General features: G+C 45.8%; 3 protein-coding genes and 1 long non-coding RNA gene across 6 annotated transcripts; all 4 read right to left on the bottom strand.

Moving 5' to 3' along the window:
• Positions 1-2,027: 2,027 nt before the first annotated feature.
• LOC136193821 (uncharacterized) lies at positions 2,028-2,975 on the bottom strand. Of its 2 annotated transcripts, XR_010671477.1 has the most exons (5): positions 2,867-2,975; positions 2,671-2,819; positions 2,473-2,617; positions 2,346-2,415; positions 2,028-2,280 (listed from the first exon to the last, which is right to left on the bottom strand). It is a non-coding gene; the product is annotated as an uncharacterized lncRNA (long non-coding RNA). The 2 variants fall into 2 exon arrangements; XR_010671476.1 differs by having other exon boundaries at positions 2,671-2,975.
• Positions 2,976-4,538: 1,563 nt separating this feature from the next.
• LOC136193813 (probable serine/threonine-protein kinase DDB_G0281745) lies at positions 4,539-6,156 on the bottom strand. Its single transcript, XM_065982804.1, has 6 exons — positions 6,108-6,156; positions 5,967-6,050; positions 5,860-5,913; positions 5,711-5,794; positions 5,489-5,662; positions 4,539-5,433 (listed from the first exon to the last, which is right to left on the bottom strand). Coding segments are annotated over exons 1-6 (1,248 nt in total). The 5' UTR covers positions 6,109-6,156; the 3' UTR covers positions 4,539-4,582.
• A 2,677-nt stretch (positions 6,157-8,833) lies between these two features.
• LOC136193816 (uncharacterized) lies at positions 8,834-11,764 on the bottom strand. 2 transcript variants are annotated; one of them, XM_065982806.1, is made up of 3 exons: positions 11,650-11,764; positions 11,261-11,593; positions 8,834-10,787 (listed from the first exon to the last, which is right to left on the bottom strand). In XM_065982806.1, exons 1-3 carry the CDS (start codon positions 11,747-11,749, stop codon positions 10,381-10,383), a joined length of 840 nt encoding a protein of 279 aa, XP_065838878.1. In that variant the 5' UTR covers positions 11,750-11,764; the 3' UTR covers positions 8,834-10,380. The 2 variants fall into 2 exon arrangements, with proteins under 2 accessions (XP_065838878.1, XP_065838877.1); XM_065982805.1 differs by having other exon boundaries at positions 11,261-11,761.
• On the bottom strand, positions 8,906-9,454 carry LOC136193977 (uncharacterized). Its single transcript, XM_065982986.1, has one exon. It carries the CDS (start codon positions 9,452-9,454, stop codon positions 8,906-8,908), a length of 549 nt encoding a protein of 182 aa, XP_065839058.1.
• Positions 11,765-20,069: the final 8,305 nt, after the last annotated feature.

Raw genomic sequence — 20,069 nt, 5'->3', positions numbered from 1 at the left:
GGCTAAGATGACTGTTGGATGGAATCGCCTAACAGCTGCGTCTAAAGGCAGCATGTTCTATCCTTCACTGCACTCGGATTTCTACTCTGTACTAGAGATTCAATCGTCAGTCGTAGGAAACACGTTGTACGTTTAAGAGTCGTGCAATTTGGACGTAAAACAGATAAATATCAGCCAAAGTGCGGCTTCTTTTTAGGCAGTAGAGCTACGTGCAGGCAATTGCGTTCAGCAAAGCCAAATAATTGGCAGCTACCTTTTCTACACAACATCTCCAAAGCTCTTCAAGTCTCAAAGCCAATTTGATGTGTATATAGCACTTGCGCTCTTAATAATCTACGGATAATTAATCTTCATAGCGGCAAGAAAGAAGTGATAACTATCAAGGATAATTATATAAAGCAGTACCACTTTTGCCTGCGGCTGATCTACGAAAACTTGTCAATGTGACATGGATTTCACGATGAGCGAAGTGTCGGCCGATGGTCTTTCTACATGTTTCGACCAGGCTGCTCCCCTGGAATGTACGGCGAAGATTTCAAAAAATATCCGTGTCGTCCGTGCCCACGAGGAACGTTCAGTGACAAACCAGGCACAACAAATTGTGTGACATGCCCCCGTGAAATGACTACGTCCGACATCCCTAGAAAACTGCACTTGTAATGAAAACGCCTGTTATATGGGCCGGGAATGCTCAATTCGCTCAGGCTACATAACTCTGTGCGTATGCGACGCGGGATATGCTAAACAATATCTTGAGTGTGGGCGTGGGAAAAGAATTCACGTCGTGTAGGATTCGAATGCATGAATTAACGTAGGTATACGCGGGTGCGATCGCGCGGCGCAGCTAGAAAGGGCCATTTGTACGACACCGCATTGGAGCTAGGCCTTACAACTGAACTGAATCTAGAATTCTATTTCTGTCCTAAAAGCGTAGACGTCAAAGCTATACTACAGTAGTCGATCGTGATGGCGGGCGATCACGTCATCATTCTGCATGCCTGGAAAAAAGACTAATTTCGATACCCTTTTCTACTCCTTTTTGTTATTGTGATTACCTCGACTATGCAGCTTCTGTTCTTTTGGATGAGAGTTCGCGGGCGGTAGTTCTCCGAACACCAGGGCGCGCGCGGGCGAAGCCCGCGCGCGCCCTGGTGGGAGGGTCTCTCAAACGTGATCGCCCAAAAACCAAAGTGTGTGTCTGTCTGTCTGTCTGTCTGTCGGTAACGCTCACGTCACAATCACTCTTAGGCCAATCACACACAAAGGTGCCTTTATGACATCACATTCATTGTGATGTCATAATCTCCCGTATTTGGAAGAAAATGCTACCGAAACGTGACGTCACAGTAGATAGTAACCCCGGACTATGTTCAACAGTTTGCAGTATAACAGTACTGTTATATCTATGGTTGCCACCAGGGATAAATAAACATAACGGGCACGCAACAAATAGCTTTATCAAGGGAATGCAGCAAAGGAGCACGTTGGATTTGTCGTGCTGCGAGCGAAGCTCGCAGCACGCAAACCCAACTGCGAGCTGATAATGGGCCTCGTGACCGAAGGGGCAGAGGTTGCGGTAGGGAGGTCTAGCTAGCTCTGGAGGTCAAATTAGTTTTTGCGGAAAATAAGGCCATCCAACTAACGTGGTTAGGCAGTGCGATGCACAGAGGCTTTTCTAAATTTAGAGTAAAAAGAATTAGATAGCGTGCTGAGGGTGTTCGGGGATCACATGATGGCTCACAAAAGGCCATCATTATCTAGTCTTTTAACGTACGCCTCTAGACGGGACCTCCAGTCGAGGCCCCTTTTTGGGACTCACCTCGAAACGCGGTCTCTTCGCGTCTTCCGAAGATGAATAACTCGCTCACAGACGTAGAAGAAGAGTATAAGCTAGCTGTCATTAGATGGCTTCGACAGAGGCAAGCGGAAAGATGCGGGACGCGTTTCGTCGCCGACGCATGTCGCCGGATTGCTTAAACAACTCATTTCTAATCTTTAGATCTCTCATATATCTATGTTTAGACCCTTTCTCGCTTTCACCGCCCTAATTAACTGTCCCCTAGCGACAAGGCAACTATAAATAGCCTAATTAGTGACGTCGGGAATACTGACTAGCAGCAATTCCAAATATCAACTGTACTATGTCTAAGCCCACGAAGTTTTACCACCAGCCTCGACAATCATGCCCCAGTATCTGCCTGAAACACCATGCATTGCAACCTCCGTGGATGTGATGACCAAATACTGACTTGACTAGTGATCTAAATAAATAAAAAGAATCTAGGCGAAAAAAAGATGGTCTCAATGCGTTATTTACTGAAAAAATTATTGACAGTTTTATTTACATTTGGTCGAAGAAGTCCAAAGAATCTCATGTTCGGGATACTTAGCAACTATGGGAAGGCACCAGTGCAACTATAAGTAAACAGAATCAATAGAAATAATCTATTAGAGCTCGTCTGGTGACATCACCCATTGCTGATAATCCTATAATAGCGATAAGAGATTGAAGCTACTCTGACGAACGATGCACTAACAAACGAACTCCCTGCAGAAATTGGATAGAAACTTGCCGTCCGGTTAATTAAATCTTTTGAGCCGTCATAATTTGATTACACTAAAAACAAAACAAATTTTAATTGACGTGAAAATTATTATTGACAGTCGTACTTTGTTGGAATTTACAGTCATTGTCCACGGTCGAGGAAGTGATTAGAGCTGCGAAGCCTTGCAAGTTGCAGTGATGTGATGTTGGGGGCGTGGACACGGTTGGGAAGCTTCGAATGCGCGTATCTACAACATCTAAGCGTCGAGTCCACCTGCAATGATTTTTGAGTAGTTAAATGAAAGCGAATTTTGCATCTACGGCGTGGTTGATCTCCGAAGAAGATTCCCCACAAGAGAGGACTCGCGTCCATGATCATTTCCTGCAGTTCGATTTTCGAAACCTGGCCGATATACCCAGTCGCGGGGGACTCGTGAAGAACGAGAAAAGATAGGAGAACGAGACCTCGATAGATGCTTAGCGCGCTGCACAGCGACGTCACACCCATGACGCACTACAAGTAGACTCAGTAAGCAATAAATTGCTAGTCTGGAACCCAGCTCCTTTCGCCCACGTGACCCGGAGATTTTTGCAGGTTTGGGCAAGAGAATCGAGATATTCTTTTAAATTTGAAACTAGAGAATGATGGCCCGGTGTTCACCGTGTTGCCATCATGCAGAGCCTCCCACCGCTTACCGTACGCGAGTGCATAATATCGTGTTACGTCATAATTTTTTATGTTGTCACATATTCACGAGGTCATTAGAGCCGTTAGCTACTACATCTCAGTCCTGCCTACATACTGTAAATACTTGCATGATTGCAACGTTTCCATAATTTTTGTGACGTACTGTATTTGATAATGTGCTCTGTATTTGAGAAGGACCTATGCATGTGTACGGGTCATATTTCCTGTTTCCCGTACACTCGTACAGTACCCACATGAGTGGATACTTTTGATTGTGACGTCAGAGATTGACAATCAAAACTGTCGTTTCGGTTTCTCAGCGCATTTATAACACGGAAAATAGCACAGATCATTTGGAAACAGGGGTTCTAAGCATTTTTCCGTTTATGAAAGACAAAACGCTTTATTCGCGCCTTTTTCGGGTCACCGTTTTGGGCCCTATGTCACGCATGCTCTGTACAAAAAAACGGGTTTTTAGGTGACGTCACAATACGGAGCGTGACGAACAGACAGACAGACATACATACACTTCTGGCCCTAAAATCATGTTTGGGACAGCCTGAGGCAGCCGCCGAGACTAGCCTCCCTCCGCCGTTATACGGGCGCGCAAACTGCGTTTGTCACCCCGTACAACTGCGGTGGTCGGCTCATAAGCAGTGGCGGATCCAGGATTGGAGCAAGGGGGGGTCCATGGGAGAGAGTTTGCGCGCACAAAAAATTTTTTGCTGACCACGCCCACATTGGTGTATTTTTGATACATCTAAACAGCTACACAGATTCATTATTCAACTTAAATGGTCTTCTAAACTAAACAATGTTTTATTTTTCTCGCGCAAATCTGCAAAAATTTCGTCAGTTGAACCTTTTGCAAATTTCACGAGATGTTTTCATTAGAGCGTTGTCCTACAACAGGTCAGCAAACACGATAACGTGTTTAATTAGCTTTAACTGGCTAAATCTCCTCTCCCTACCCTTAACCCTAATCTTAACTGTCTTCCCACACACAGAAGCACTGCGTTTACTTGAATTTCAATTTTAAAAATTTTTGTTTTGCTCAAAGGGGGGGTCCATGGACCCCATGGACCCCCCCCCCCCCCTGGATCCGTCACTGATAAGTGACGTCGGAGGGAACAGAGGACGTCAAAACCCATTTTCTTTTTCATGAGGTTAAAAAGGCACAGTCGAAATCGGCTGTAATAAGCATTAGCATCAAAATAAGTTATGCAAAAAAATTGCGACGCTGCATGGAGACCAAGCGAGGAAACGAAGATCACCACTCAAGCTGGAAACAGAATCTATGCACACTAAAGGTTATAATCATTGTAATTAAGTCAAAAAAAGATAAAATCTTATAGGAGAGTCTCGACAAGGTAACTTTTTACTGAGCGACGTTGCGGTGACAGATGAAATACCAAAGTTACCTGATCTCTTCCATACAGTCTACCTTTTACCAATCTTTTCGGATAGCACCGATCATATTCATCTGACTCTTGAACTCGTTCCAATTGAGCCAAACATTCGGCGGAAGTCGGCCTTGCGCTCGGATCAAAGCAAATCATATCGCGACACATTTTCTTCACCGCCAGATGACCGACTTCAGCAGCTTGTTCGAACCGATGACTGGCAACAGGAAGTTCCCCAGTCATCAATTCAACAAGGGTAACTCCTAGACTACAAACGTCCGCCATCTTTGTATTATGCGCTGCGCCGGAAAACTTATCTGGCGTTCGCTCCGGAGCCAAATATTGGGGACTTAACGGTCCGGCGGAGAGAGACATCTCGGCTAAGCGAGCGGCCCCCAAATCGCACACTTTGGCTTCCATCAACGACGTTATGACGACGTTGGAAGGGCGGATGTCACCGTGGAGAACACCATCGGGCCCGAGCTGATGAAGATACGTGATTCCGGCCGTCGTTCCCAACGCTAGGTCTATTTTCTCGCGCAACGAAAGCGGCCATTCTGAACGAAGTGAGGCCCTGATGACTTCAGATAGCGATCCTTCAAGAAGTTCGGTGATGATTCGGAACGGAACACCATTCTCCGTCGTTACGCCGCATAGGAAGACGACGTTGGGATGGCGAGCGCGAACGCAGACGGCAATTTCTTGCTGAAAGAGTCGAAGGTGATAGTCGGTGTTAAGAAACTCGTAGAACATTTTGACAGCTACAGGGCAGCCACGCCAGTAGCCCACTCTTACTTCTAAACGCGATAATATTATTCCGGTTAGTTCAGATACATTTCTATTGACTAACACCTCCATAGCCACCTTCTCCGAGTTTGAGGTCCGTCATTCTGACGTCTCCAACTGGAATGTGAAGAAATTCTTCCTGTGCTTTGGCTTTTCTAAGTTGATTCTCTTTTTCGGCTATTTCCCCAATGACAGCCCTCAACTCCGCCTGTGTTTCTTGGAAGAGGTCATTTAAATTGGCTACATGTACAGTTCAAACAATACTGGTGCAAAATTATTGCTTCATACCGTGTTCGAGACTAAGAGCATCTTTCTCCCTTTTGGCGCTCTCAATATGGAGATTTGCTTCTTCAAGTGCGGTTTTCAGAAGAGCTAAAATTAAATTAGATTAGAAATCCAATTAGGGGTAAAAGCAGAAAGAATCAGGATGCTCTCACTGCGCTCCATCTGCGCTTCAGCGAATCTTTCCTGGTAAAAATGGACGTTTCTTTCTGAAAACACAAAAAGGCTTAAAAAACGTTAACATCTCTGCAAATATTCCTACCGTGTTCAAGTCTCATTGCTAAGTTTACTTTAACTGTGTTTTCGATCTGAAGATCTTTTTTCTTAGCAGTAGCTCTAAGTTGCACTACAGAATTTGAAAAAAACGCCCAAGTTTGCAAGTCTGAACTAAAGTTGGCATTACTCTTATCAGTTTCAGCTGCAGTCAATTTTCTTTCCAGAAAATCATTTTTTTCTGCTAAAATAAGGCGTTTCACGTAAAACTTCTAAATCAAACAATATTTACCATTTTCTTGTTTCAAAGCATCAGTTTCTTCTAGTGCCCTCTCGATTTCAACTTCCTTGTTGTCAGCAAAAGCCTTCAGTTGTGCTTTACAAACAGGCAACCGTTATTTAAGAAATACAAAAACCCCGCACCGAATCGCCTACCGATTTCGCAAGCTTGAGCCTCGAGCATCCTGTTTCTTTCTTGTGCTTCGCTTTCTAATCTCGCTACAAAAATTGGCAATACTTGATACAGCACATATGTTAGGTGTGCGCACTGATAATTGATTTATCAGCAGCTTCTTTGGCCTCGTAGTTTGCTTTCATTTCCCTTGCCGCATCCCGCAAGCGACTCAATACCTCTTCCTTTCTAGACAAAGCCAGAGAAAGATCTTTGAACTGTTGCCGCCCTTCTCCTTCATAAAATTCGTTTTACTGCAACTCGCTAAGATAACAAAAAGTTTTCACTTCGGTACCGGCACTGAGACTTTCTTCCACTGCTAACTCATCTTCTTTCTCAGAAGGAAAAGAACCCTCTCGCTCTGCCAGCTTGCGATTAAGAAAATCGATTTCCTGCAGCAGATCGTCTCTTTCCTAAACGCATACATATCTCTACGAAACAGAAGACGCTCAGTGGCATTCCTGAGGAGAAGTCCATTTCAAAGGTTCTTCAGAGACCTGTATAATATTTATCTGATAAAGACGCAGTCATGCAGTCAATACAAATCGCTCTGCCAATCAGGACAATTAATTAAACTTCTTCAAGAAAATGAGCAGCAGCTTCACTTCCTCTATCTGCCGCTTTAGACAGAAATTGACGACTTTCCTGATTTCAATTTTGATTTTAGAATCGATTTTTCACTTTGACAGCACCTGCAATAGTTGCGACGCTTTGATTCCCGCTTTGACAAAGCGTTGAAATATATCTAGGCGTCCTCCCATAAGTGCCAAACGGGGGAGCCCATGACCTATCACGTGCGACTCAAGTACCAGGCCCTTTTCCCCTCTCGGAGTATCCGGGAGATCAGGGAAAAGGGCCTGGCCACGCGAGGCTATGCCAACCCCCTTGCTGGGCAAGGGGATTTTTAGGAGTGGGTACGTAGGAATATCAACTTGAGATAGACGGAACAGTCCAGCTTCACGACCTTCAGGCGCGTTATTCCTACTCGATAAACGATCTTCAAACGCAAACGCTGTGCTCTACTGCAGCCCATGCAACGGGAAAACTTGTCAGGATCGTGTACGCACTCGCAGCCGCTGGTATTCCTTCCGTGGGCTTAAAACGGACGATAAAGAACGTACGGACTTCTATACGTAAAGTTCAGCGTCGAACGGAGTTGCAATAGCGAGAGAGAAAAAAAAAAAACGATCGGGTCTCCACATCGACAGCATCAAAAAAGTAATCCCGCCCCTTTTATATGGGATTTTTTCTGGAACGACGTCTCCTTTAGATCGAAATGATGGCTAATCACGCGGGAATGATTTGCAGTGGGTTGGCCGCTGATTATGGGGTAATTAAAATATAATGGTTTGTATGCTTTTGTTAAATTTAGATTTTATAAGGCTTCTCGTCAAAAAGGCGGGTAAAATAGCTCAAGAGTAATCGCCTGATATATCGAGGGGCAATCCCAACGACGAGATCCAACGTCATACAAGAATTCACCTAATCAGGGTACTCAGAAAAAAGGCACGATTATTAATAAAATAAAATGCTTTGTATAGTGGTGTCAGACCTTTTGGAGTTTCCGTTTTCATTGCTTGGAGGGGACGACGGGAAACCTCACTTGTTTCAGTGTGATCCTCCAGTATCATCATTAGTATCATCCTTAGGCCCAAAAGATGAGAAAAAGTGCCAGTCATTATACCTAGACAGTGTTCTGCTTATAGAGAAGTTAGGGGTAAACGGGGGCTCGGGGGCGGAGCTCCCGAAACATTTTTAGGGGGCGTGTCCTTTGAAAGTTTTTCATTACTCCTTAATCATTCTTATGTTACTAAATTCTAACTAAGTTCTAAGTTATCCTCTCTCTGGGTCAAACAGACGGCAAAACTGGTAACTATTACATCTCTCTCGCAGTCTCTGCGCTTTAATCATTATTAAAATTCGGTGGACGCCCACGGTGCAGCGCTGGACGCCAAACTGCATCAGTGGACGCAGGCGTCCACCGCCGTCCAACGTGGGCAGAACACTGCCTAGAGGCTACGGGTCAATGGATTATAAGGTAATCTTGGTTTTATTAGATTAAGGCCTTTACTTTTTGGTCAATGTAGTAAATTATCTGATCCAATGTACGGTTGTCTAGTTCTTAGTAATAACGCGTTCATATCTACTCATTGACTGAAATTAATTGTATCGGTTCGTTGCGTTTTTCTTAGAATAGTACAATAGAAAATCATACCATTCTCTGTCGAGGAAATCGTTTAATTCTACTTTCAAGGAAGCAGAGCCGTTAACCTGACAATGTTTATTTCAGCCTATAAGGAATGAACTTAATTAATCTTTTCTCACCCTAACGCATAACCCATAGAGAGTGCGCTAAAATTATCGACACTAATATTTGCATATGAGCGGTCCTTAGCGACAATTAGGTCTTAGCAAACATGAAAGCACAAATATATTTCACATAGTACAGAAAAATGAGGTAAAAAATGACACACTAAAGCGCGCAAAATAGCAGTGCAGCTCAGTCAGGTGCATACCAATCCCGCACCTTGAGAATTTCAAGCTGGTTCCACACGAATGATCATTTTGGCACTGCTATCATTCGTCAGAGAGGCAGTTACCTTGAAGTCAACAAACGTAATGGTATTTTCTTTTCCGTCTGCAGCAATGTGTGATCCTTGAAGATTGTCGTAGGCACTTTCATTAGGGGGGCTTCCTCCTTTTTGCACAATATCAGCGTTCCAGTAATTGGTGCCGGTGAATGGATCTTCAAAAAGCATTTGAAGAGACTTTCGATTGATACTGTTTATTTGGTAGCCGAGCACTGCTTCAACTCCAACAGCAGAGCCAGCAGCGTGATGGGCGCCATAAACCTCTCCTTTTCCAGGAGAAAGTGTTCCCCTCGCGGTGTAGCCAGGTTCTCCATGATCGAAATAGATACCGAGGTATGTGAGGTCGTATTCTGTTTTGTTCAAGAGAGCCACTGCAACCTGTCGGCTATAATCCATATCATTCAATACTTTTTGAAGACTTTTATCGAGATCTTGCGATGAAATGTTGGCGTCAACTTGTATGGAGGGGGGTTTGCTGTTTCCTGAACCGCCCATATTTTGGTCTGTAGAAGAGTTCGAATGTACTGTACGTAGCTTGCGTTTGAGCGTTTCCTTAAGGGTAGATTATGAAAGGTCAAATATTTGACCTCGTCTTTGACTTCCTTCGCAAATTAGGTTATAAATAGCGCAAGTCAATTACAGTAAGTGTTGAGCGGTAGGGAGTGTCTGGCCACAAGACAGTGACCAGACTAGGTTCCACAAGACAGTGGCCAGACTAGCTTCCTAGCTGCACAGCTGTACACCAGCTGTGAGAAGGCTCTGGCCATACATATTAGGGTCTGGTTACGAGAGTGATCAGAATAGCTTCCTGCACACCTGGAAAAAGAGCCTTGAAGGCGGTCTAGTTATAGATATTATGGTCTAGTAATAGCGGCAGTTGGTCGCCCATGTCCATCAAATCATGCTTCCTCTCAATCGATTCCACTGAAGTCGCATATCCTTTTGAAGCCCACCACTTTGAGAGAGTTCCATCGAAACTTTCGGTACTTTCGCTATTCGCTCGAGCCTTCTTGATTTCGTCAATGAATTCACCGGATAGGGTTTGATCGTCGAGAAGCTTTATCGCCGCTTGCATTGCAATAGATTCATCGGAGGGTTTCAGCGCAAGTCGAATTGCGCCGGGATGACGAGAGCGGAAAGCGGTAACCAGGCAAATTCAATTTGTCGAGAAACTCGTCGGGATTCTTTTCGTAATCGCGAAACAGCTTGACGTTCTGACTCATTTTGACGAGAGCATCGGCTCCCGGAGTATCAGGAGTAAACCTGTAATCGTCCGGAAGTTCCCAGGATCCGAGTTCTTTAAGCGCGGTTTTTTCTCTCGGCCCGTATCTGTCGATGATTCGATTGCCTGCCTTCAACTTTGCCGCCTTCTTCGCGCTCGCCGCGAGACCGAACTGGACGGCGAGAGCGGGATCGACGGATCAGACGACCGCCGGCGGAATGTAGAACGTCGAAACGCCCGTGACTTGTTTGGCGATTTCCGGCTTGTGAAAGTCGCTCAGAGGTACGTGATCGATGCGCGATCGACAGATGGGAAACTGATTGCAGATGTAATGAACAATGACGTAGTCCGGACCGTAGACTTTCTGCAAGCTGTCGATGAGTAGACTGAAGTTTTCGTTCTTGTACCCTTTGAAATTGAAACCCGTGTCGCCGACGCATCCGACCTGCCAGATGACGACGTGCAAATCAGACAAGAGGGTGCGACGACGGAGAAGGTAGTCGGTGGCTTCAAGCGTTTGCATGCCGGGAAGAGACGGATCAATGTTGAGATCGGCGACGAGGCAATCCTCGGCTGAAATGCCGGGAAGGATGCGGGCAGGTATACCTGAAAAAACTATATTGATCGATTTCGGGAATGAGTAGCGGCGAGGGACAAAGAAGACAATAAGAATAAGAAAGAGGGAGCAATATGCAGAGACTACACTGGAAATGATCAAGAAACTACTGCATGCCAAGCAAAGTAGGACGCGCTCACTTAATTAAACTGAATGATACCTATCTTCAGTATTTTTTAAACAAGAATTTTTACGGGAATGCGTGCCTCAAAAGCTAGTTTCTCTATCTCTTGATTAGGAGTTTTGCAACTTTAAGGCATAATTTCAGATTGCATGGCTGCAAAAAACGTTTTCGGCGAGCACCATCGGGCAATGGCACAACGTTGCATGTACGTTTGGGTGCGCCGGCCGACAGCCGGAAAGGGAAAAGAAAAAAATTAGATCAAGAGGAAGAAGAAGGAAAAAGAGCAGGGCAAAATACTTTGGTGAGTCATACTGAAAGCGGAGTCTACCAAATACAGACCTTCATTGTTGGCTATTTCGACAGCACGATGAGATGGCAAGACGAAGACGCCAGGATGACCATAGAAAACACCGACGACGTTCATGCCGCGACGAGCGTAATGGAGACACGATTCGGACATCTGGACGTAGGTAGCGTATCTCTTCTTTGTGTTTCCGTAGAGGACGTAGAGATCGGTCGAATTCGGATTCAGCTTTCGAATATAAGTTTCCGTTGCCGGATCGGAAACGCAGTAGAAAACTCTGTCGGCTTGTTCGATGCAATCGATGGCTTCTTGAGTGAACTGAGATGCACATCGGATGCCACATCCGACAAAAACAAGCGAACCGCGTTCTGAAAGAAAAGTTTCAAACATTTGTATAAAGAATTCAGGCTCAAGTAGCCTGTACGCTTTGATTTCTGTTCGCGGCCTGTCAGTTTCGTCGCAGCATTCGAGACGTTCTTGAAAGTAGCAGACCATCTGTGAGTTTGTTTCTTAAGACTCGCCATCGCTTCTTCAGTAAAGACTGCACTAAGAACAAGACCAAAGTGACTCGGAACTAACCCTAATGTGCTGCTTAAATAGGATACTTCGGCGGTGGTCAAAACACGCACGTGCACCAGTATAATGAACTCATCGATGTTATCGTCTACTTCACTATAAAGCTAGTAGTCGCCTTTACGTGTGCAGTAATTAGTAGACTAGCCCCTAATTTGTCTAATTGTTTTACCACTTCTGGATCAAAAATGAGCCAAGCTGCGTTAGCGTACTGATCCCCCGTCTGAGCGGCGGCTGCCGCGCAAATATCTTTGTGTTTGCATAATCTGCATATCATGACTTCCTTCACTTCCTTCACTTCCTTCACTTCCTTCACTTCCTTCACTTCCTTCGCTTCCTTCAGTTTTTTTTATTTCCGTAACTTCCTTCACTTCCTTCACTTCCATCATTTCCAAATTTATGCCTAAACAAAACCCCACGTGCGCATCACTCGACAATAAAAACTTTCGCGCACTCAACGCTCAACCACAGCTTCATCGCGAGGCGTCGATTTCTCACTGCCAGCCAATGACGACGACAACGACGACTATTGGAGGCTACATCGATACTGATGGCTCTATTCTCAGCGGCTCTGACTTCACCGTCATAAGGCAGTCAAGAGGCAAGTACCTGGTCACGTTTCACACAGCTTTCTCTGCCAAGCCAGCGATCGTCGTTACCCAAGTGTATCCGAAATCGTTCAGCTCGAACGGAAGCACAAAGGACAACGCCGTCATCACCGATATCGATAAAGACAAATTTCAATACATCACCGGTAAATCGGACGGTTATCTCGATGACAGGGCCGCTTCATTTATTGCTATTGGCTGAACTGCGAACGAAAATCAGAACAGATTTAGTCTTGCGTGCTGATGCTGCTGTTTTTAGAACGTAATCGTTCTTCTTTGACTTGCTGCCAAATATAACTGTTTGACGTGTGTAATAATGTGTATTTCGATTGGTTGAAATTGGATTGGGCAAATGGGATTTCTTCCTGGAGGTGGGATTCGATGTTTTTGGCTAGCCTGTGACAAGACCTTCTCCCTTGATCCCGTATAACGGGCTCGGGAGAAGGTGTTACGCCTGCAAATTGTTTCTTGTACCAGTACCCGGACAATTCACTTGTCCCCGGATAACCGGTGTCTTTTACCTTGCGAACCTGCCCGTATGTTTGTATTACGCAGTAACTATAGGGACCGCGCATTTCTGCGTAAATGGCATCACCGTCCTTGCCTGCAAAATGCTTCGATGACGAGACCGGCGTTGTTTCCCGTATTGCCTGCAAAACATTTTGCAGGCAACACAGGTGGTCGGCTCACAAACGGGCCGTCGCTATGCCAGTGGCGGCTTTCCGAGGCTTCCGAGCAAGTAACCAGGTAAGTTCGTCCAGAGATCGCGCACGACGTCACGACGTCACGACGTTGTAACGCGAACCAAACTCGCGAAAGCGAAACGGCGGCACTCCCGCGCCGAAGGACATTGAGCGATTTTATTCGGCGATTTGCACAAACGCGCACCCGTAGATGCCTCAAACGCAAATATCGTTCATCTGAAAAAAATTCTCCGCGCGTATACTTCGACGGTATCGACAACCGACGAATGCTAGGATAGGACCCAACTGTGCTGATATAAGGTAAGGTGGATTTAGAGGCGGAAAAAGTAACGCCACGTCAACAGCAATAATTTATTTATTCATTTTAATATCTCTTTGCGTTTCTGTAGCGTCTGCTTCATGTGTTAGTGTAGTAGCAGTGAGAAAGCGTGAAAATTGAAAGTGAAACCAGAAATCATTTGCCACTACCTAAGAAAGCCACAAGAGAATCGATCCTAGCTCATTCTAGTAATTGGTGCCGGTGAATGGATCTTCAAAAAGCATTTGAAGAGACTTTCGATTGATACTGTTTATTTGGTAGCCGAGCACTGCTTCAACTCCAACAGCAGAGCCAGCAGCGTGATGGGCGCCATAAACCTCTCCTTTTCCAGGAGAAAGTGTTCCCCTCGCGGTGTAGCCAGGTTCTCCATGATCGAAATAGATACCGAGGTATGTGAGGTCGTATTCTGTTTTGTTCAAGAGAGCCACTGCAACCTGTCGGCTATAATCCATATCATTCAATACTTTTTGAAGACTTTTATCGAGATCTTGCGATGAAATGTTGGCGTCAACTTGTATGGAGGGGGGTTTGCTGTTTCCTGAACCGCCCATATTTTGGTCTGTAGAAGAGTTCGAATGTACTGTACGTAGCTTGCGTTTGAGCGTTTCCTTAAGGGTAGATTATGAAAGGTCAAATATTTGACCTCGTCTTTGACTTCCTTCGCAAATTAGGTTATAAATAGCGCAAGTCAATTACAGTAAGTGTTGAGCGGTAGGGAGTGTCTGGCCACAAGACAGTGACCAGACTAGGTTCCACAAGACAGTGGCCAGACTAGCTTCCTAGCTGCACAGCTGTACACCAGCTGTGAGAAGGCTCTGGCCATACATATTAGGGTCTGGTTACGAGAGTGATCAGAATAGCTTCCTGCACACCTGGAAAAAGAGCCTTGAAGGCGGTCTAGTTATAGATATTATGGTCTAGTAATAGCGGCAGTTGGTCGCCCATGTCCATCAAATCATGCTTCCTCTCAATCGTACTAATGACTTGACTGAGTGTTCTAATAAACGTCGGGAGTTTAGACAATGCAAACATTCCGCGTCTGCAACAGTTCTTGGGCATCTGCAATACATTGTCGTTAGTCAATATATGTAGGCCGGTAATCTTTCCTTTCCTGCACAACTGCCATGCATCTCGTCGTCCTCCAGTTGGTTCTGTATTCCGTTGCATTCTGTGACACTGTAAGAGGTCAAAATGGTCATTGGGAAACGGTAGGAAAAACGTCGAATACTGACTGGGCGCCAAATTCGCCTGATAACGCAAAACGATTTCCTCTTCTTTCCCTGCCCGTCTACGCTTCTCTTACCGAAAGAGCTGCAACTTATCGACGAAAAGAAAACTCTTCTCTAGCCAAAACTCAAATACTCTTCGTTGACTACCTAGGCGCTACGTGGTCTTTCTCGCCGCGAACAGCTTCATGGACGACGCTTTCCTCATCAAACGTGCATGAAGGCTTGATAATAAATACCATTTACCAGTCTTTGCGAAACCAGGGTTGCAGTATTTGGTGGATACCAGGAAGTGTACCCCGGATTAACTTCTCCGCTTGTATCAACAAGGCCAGTAAGCCTTACTCTATTCAAAGGCGGTGAAAACGAAGACTGGCAATATATTCCTTTCAAAGAAGGCCCTCTTGCGCGCTTTGACCACAATGCTTTCGCGCATCACAGCAAGGAAAGCACATGCAAATGCAAGGAGTCATTGTTTGTATACTGCGGACGCGGCTTACATGCTTACTATATCGGAAATGGCTCAAATCCTTCTGAAGCTGGTGGCCCCCAACTCAGTATCCAGTTATCTAAAGCCGGCCCCTACCTCAATGACTTTTGGGAGTTTCGGTGTGTAGACGACAGAAGTGAGAACTATTTATATAAATGGATCAAGATAGAAACTAACTTAATTAAATCAGCCAGTGTTTATCGCATTTCGGACCGCATTTTCAGTTAGCGCAAAACACATTTACTGGGTGAAACCTTACGACAAAGAACTGATGACACGATTAATATTAATATTAATATTGTAGAAAAGTGTGAAAAAATTAAAATTTGCTGAAAAATACGTTGGAGCATGTTCTATCCCATCGCCCATACGTACAGCCGATTGCCGTGAAGGAACGAGCAGAACGTTCAGTCTTCCGAATGCAGGACGTCATTTAGCGCGCGTTACACAAGGAAACTCTCCTTTTTTCGGCGTTTTTTTACATGAAATGATATCTTTTGAGGTAAGGAGGAGTAAATGCGGCACTAAGATAAGTGTTTTGTGTAATAATTATATTTCTTGATGTCCACGTTTGGCTGAGGCGACGCTCCTCGCCTCGAAAGCTTCTAGAAGGTCGCCGAATCGCACTTCGATGATCGGACGCTGAAGAAAAGGTAAGTAAATTGTGTTTAGAATGCTCAATAACGCCACCTGGCACGTCGCCGGTCCCCGAACGCCGGGATCGGCGCGACTTTTGATATCTTAGGGGTAAAGTTCCCGAAGAACGGTCTTGAGCGCTTCGGGCCAGCAGTACGTTGGCCCGCTTTGCGCGAACAAGCCGCCCGCGACGTCTTCGCGTCCTAGCTTTGCGCCGTACTAAAATAAATTGTTCGATCGAACGATGATATCGATTGATTGAGCGAGCGAGCGAGCGAGAACTCACCCACAAGACGTTTTTTAGGGCCAAATAAGCCCTCGCGCGACGTTCTCGATCTGTCTCGGGTCTCCCAGCCCGCTTTTTCAATGACGCTGCTGACAGCTTTGCTGTCAGCAGCGTCTTCAGTTTTTGGGGGAAGTTGCAGCTGTGAAAAGGAGATGACGTGCTATCATAGACGGTCACGGTCTTGAAATTCCGCTTACCCAGCGGCGTGGCACTCTCTTTCAAACTTTTCTAATGCAGCAGCGTGAGACATCAGTTGAGTTGTAGATCCGAGTCTTTTGTTTATGAATGAATGAAATAAATTTGCTACATTGACACAAATAAATTTGCTACATTGACAATGGGGTTTTGTCAAATCGGAGTGGTTCTATTTTGACAATTGCATCTGCCGAATCAGGCTGTCTCCAGCTGTAGTTCACACATTCATTCACCCAGTTCGCGTCCCTATCGAATTATGCGAAAACGTTTTCGTGGCATTAGTCGCCTCCATCGAATCGCGAAAGATCGCAAAAGAATTTCTGCGTCTGAAGATAAGGGGCGGAAAATTACACCTCGTCCGCGTGAGCGGAAACCGCCGGCGCGTTCCGCACCGTCATACTTTCCCGTCAGCGGCTATCGATTAGTCGATATCAATTACATATTTTCGACGCTGATGACCGTGCTTACGTGCAAGTTTTGCGGAAAAGGCGGTCTGTCTCTTCACGAAATTTCGGAGTCGCGGAGAGGCCTTTGCTCCAGACTTCGTCTGCATTGCACAACGTGCAGAAAGGATACGCTCGTATTCGATTCGTCGAGCAGAGTACCGGGCAGCGACCGCGGAACCAGCTACGACCTAAATCGTCGAGCTTCAACGGGTGCGGTACTAATGGGAACAAGTCGCCAAGCGATCGTTCGCTTCTGCGCCGCCTTCGACATGCCTCCGCCTTCATTGCGTGACAGCTGGGACGCTCACGTCTGGCACATCAGTGAAGCGTTGAATGGAGTAAACTTTATTATTATGTCTCCATGAAGGAACACAAATATGAAGTCTGAAAATCTAGGTTTTCAATGAGTCTGCTATGGCCGCCGTACTATATCATCGGGAAAAGAATGGTATCCACCCAAGTGCTAATTTCAACACAAGAGTCTCTTTTGACGGAACGTGGATGAAGCGCGGGCATTCGTCCCACGTCGGACTGCAAGCTGTCGTCCTTCATGATACCGGTTGCGTGATCGACTACAATGTTTTTTGTACGGACTGCAAGATCTGTAGTCGAATAGAGAAGGAGCCGGATCAGGAAAGTGAAGAACATCTTAGAAGAAAGGAAGAGCACGCTCCTCACTGCCGAAGGAATTTTGAGCTTTCCTCCAACGCGATGGAGGCCGAGGGAGCTCGCGTGATATTTGGAAGGTCACTCGAAAAGTTCAAACTCAGGTGAACGTTGAATCTGAGTCGTAAACGTGTTTTTACCGGATTGCTAAGGTATACTCGCTTTCTTGGTGATGGTGATTCGAAATCTTATAAAAAAGTTGCCGATGAACAGGTAAATGACTGATACTTGGCTAAGGGTAAGATAAATGTAAATATTGACAGATATACGGAGTCGAGCACAAAGTCGAGAAAGAAGACTGCGTAGGACACGTCCAAACACGATTGGGCGCAAAGCTGAGATCGTGGAAAAGGAAAGTTCCTGATATTTTTATGGAGGACGGCAGAAAAGCACACGGAAAGGACGACTGACAGATGCAGTGATCGATAAGTACATAAAGACCGAAGTTGAACCTTTTAGTACAATATTTTTTAGATTTCAAAACTACTACGGACTTGCAATTCGCCAAAACATCGGCAATGTAGATGCCATGGTCGCCGCATCAAAAGCAATACTCTACCACTCGACGGCATTGCATACGCCTGAGTACCAGCTTCAAATCGAAGCCGCTGACGTCATCTTCGCTGAAGAACACCCATCTCGTTGCAAGGACAGCATATTCAATCACTCCTGCTGCCCGAAAACAGAAGAGGAGCGTCATCGGTACTGCCCCGTTGGAGAAGACTCCTGGTGCAAATGGCAGGTCGATAAGGTGAAAGGAACGACGTCGTACGACGCAACGAAAACGACGCTGCCACATTCATTTTTTCACTCTCTGCAAGACATCTTCGAAAAGCTCTCCAACAGAAAATTACTCGCTCGGTGTGAACACGGATGCACACAAAACGCGGTGAGGCTACTTATGCGTGTAGGAGTATTATTGGGTATGACCTGGATCATTGTAGAATGAAGCATTTCATAACGTTCTTTGGAGATTCGCTCCTAAGACCTCATTCAGAGGCCCGTTGCTGGTAGAAACCGCCGCCAAGCTTGCCGCCTCGTATTTCAATCACGGTGCCAGTTCTATTTATCGAATGATGGAACTCGCTGGATGTCCGGGAGGCGTTCATACGACGGAAATATGTGAAAAAAATGGATGCTGAGCGTGAGCACTTCGCAGATGTAAAGAACGACGATAGGCGGAAAAAGGAGAGAGCGGTTCAGCGCAAAGTAAAGAAAAAGAAAAGCAGAAATCAAAAAGCGAAAGAAGGAATGCAGTACCAAGCAGGGGCGTTTGGTGGGGAAGAGTCAGGCGACAGCGGTGACAGTGAGAATGGCGGGAGAGAAGGGCAAGTACAAAAGAAGAAGACATCGAAGAAGGGAGAGACACACAAACAGTTCAGAGAGAGGAGGAAGAGAGCAACAATGAAGTGAGCGACAAGGAAGAGAGCGACGAGGACGAGAGCGACGAGGACGAAGTCCTAATTCCCGAGAGACGATCAGGCCGAATTACTCGTCCTTCAATACGACTCATAGATAACGACGTCGATTGGAGCAGCGAAGACGATTTCGATTGGGCACGTCCTGTTGATGTTGACGATAAGTGGAAAATGATGCAGCATCGTTTTTCCTAAAATATATATGATGACAAAAAGTGTACTCGTTCATGATGACGTTACCTACGGGAACTCTGCCAACAGAAGTTTTGAAAAGTTTGGAATCGACAGAAAAGGTCCCTCAAACTGAGTAAGAAAAGTGGTAGCACGCGTAGATCAATTTGCGTACTAGCTAGGCGTAAGTCTTACTCCTCGATCTTCAGTGGCCCCCCTTCGCATAAGTAGCTACAGTACGTATTTCGGACTTCGAGAGCAGTTTTTGTCTTTTCGACGTCCTTTTCAGTTTTGGCGAACGCGCTACACAGATTTGGGTCGGCAGAGATTTTTCGAAGCAATAACGAGAGCCGTTTTTCGAATATCGGTTTCCTCTCTGAAATACTGGCAGTTTTTCGCTTGCGGCGACCACTTTCTACATGAAAACGGCGCGATTTTGTTCACTACATAGCAAAAGATCATCAGTCTGTGCAACGTTGCCTGCAACGTTGCACAGACTGACCGGGACTTTAGCGTGTCAAGGAGGTTGGGTCTGTACGCCTAACTAGATTAATTAGGTTATGTCGAGGGGTGGGGCCGGTGGGCCGGTCTTGACCTGTCGGGCTGGCAACGAGGGTTGGGCTCGCGCACGCGCAGCGTTCTTTACTGCAGGCGCGTAGACGCTATTCAAACGGTCAACGGTCGCCAAGTTTGTGTACGGAACGCGAACGGATCGTCCAACTTATTAGAAGCAGTAGATAACCGACGCGAAGTAACTAAACTGGTTTTTTAGCAATGCTGTAACGACGGCGAGGCAACGACGGTCTTTTCGGCCCACTTTCCGCGGTCGAGGTAAACCATACAGCGTCCTAATTTCGCTCTACAGCGTCGCTAAGAGGCTACCGGCTCGAAAAGTGCTTCTTTCATTCTAGATAGCACGTTTCGAGGAACCCGTGGCGTTATTCGGCGCGGAATAAGACGCGAAAAGCAACGGTATGACCTTGGGAGCCACTTTCGGCGTATTATCTGTAGGTAAATGCATTGCTGTGGCAGCTAGAAAGGTCGAAATGCAGGGATCACTCGGCCAGTGACAGGAAAAGTAAGATGGGCACGGTGGGGAAGACTAA

This window comes from Oscarella lobularis, chromosome 12 (assembly GCF_947507565.1).
Source record: "Oscarella lobularis chromosome 12, ooOscLobu1.1, whole genome shotgun sequence".
In the NCBI taxonomy this organism is placed as follows: domain Eukaryota; kingdom Metazoa; phylum Porifera; class Homoscleromorpha; order Homosclerophorida; family Oscarellidae; genus Oscarella; species Oscarella lobularis.
The sequence above is the reverse complement of the archived record's forward strand: the minus strand, read 5'-3'. Positions and strand labels throughout refer to the sequence as shown.

Coding starts and splice junctions, on each gene's coding strand:
- LOC136193977 (XM_065982986.1), bottom strand. CDS start 9,454: ATGGGCGGTTCAGGAAACAGCAAACCCCCCTCCATACAAGTTGACGCC.
- LOC136193816 (XM_065982805.1), bottom strand. CDS start 11,720: ATGGTCTGCTACTTTCAAGAACGTCTCGAATGCTGCGACGAAACTGAC. Junction 10,788..11,260: donor CGAAATAGCCAACAATGAAG/GTCTGTATTTGG, acceptor TAGTTTTTTCAG/GTATACCTGCCCGCATCCTT.
- LOC136193813 (XM_065982804.1), bottom strand. Junction 5,795..5,859: donor TGAAGCGCAGATGGAGCGCA/GTGAGAGCATCC, acceptor ATTTAATTTTAG/CTCTTCTGAAAACCGCACTT. Junction 5,663..5,710: donor TGCTCTTAGTCTCGAACACG/GTATGAAGCAAT, acceptor CTGTACATGTAG/CCAATTTAAATGACCTCTTC.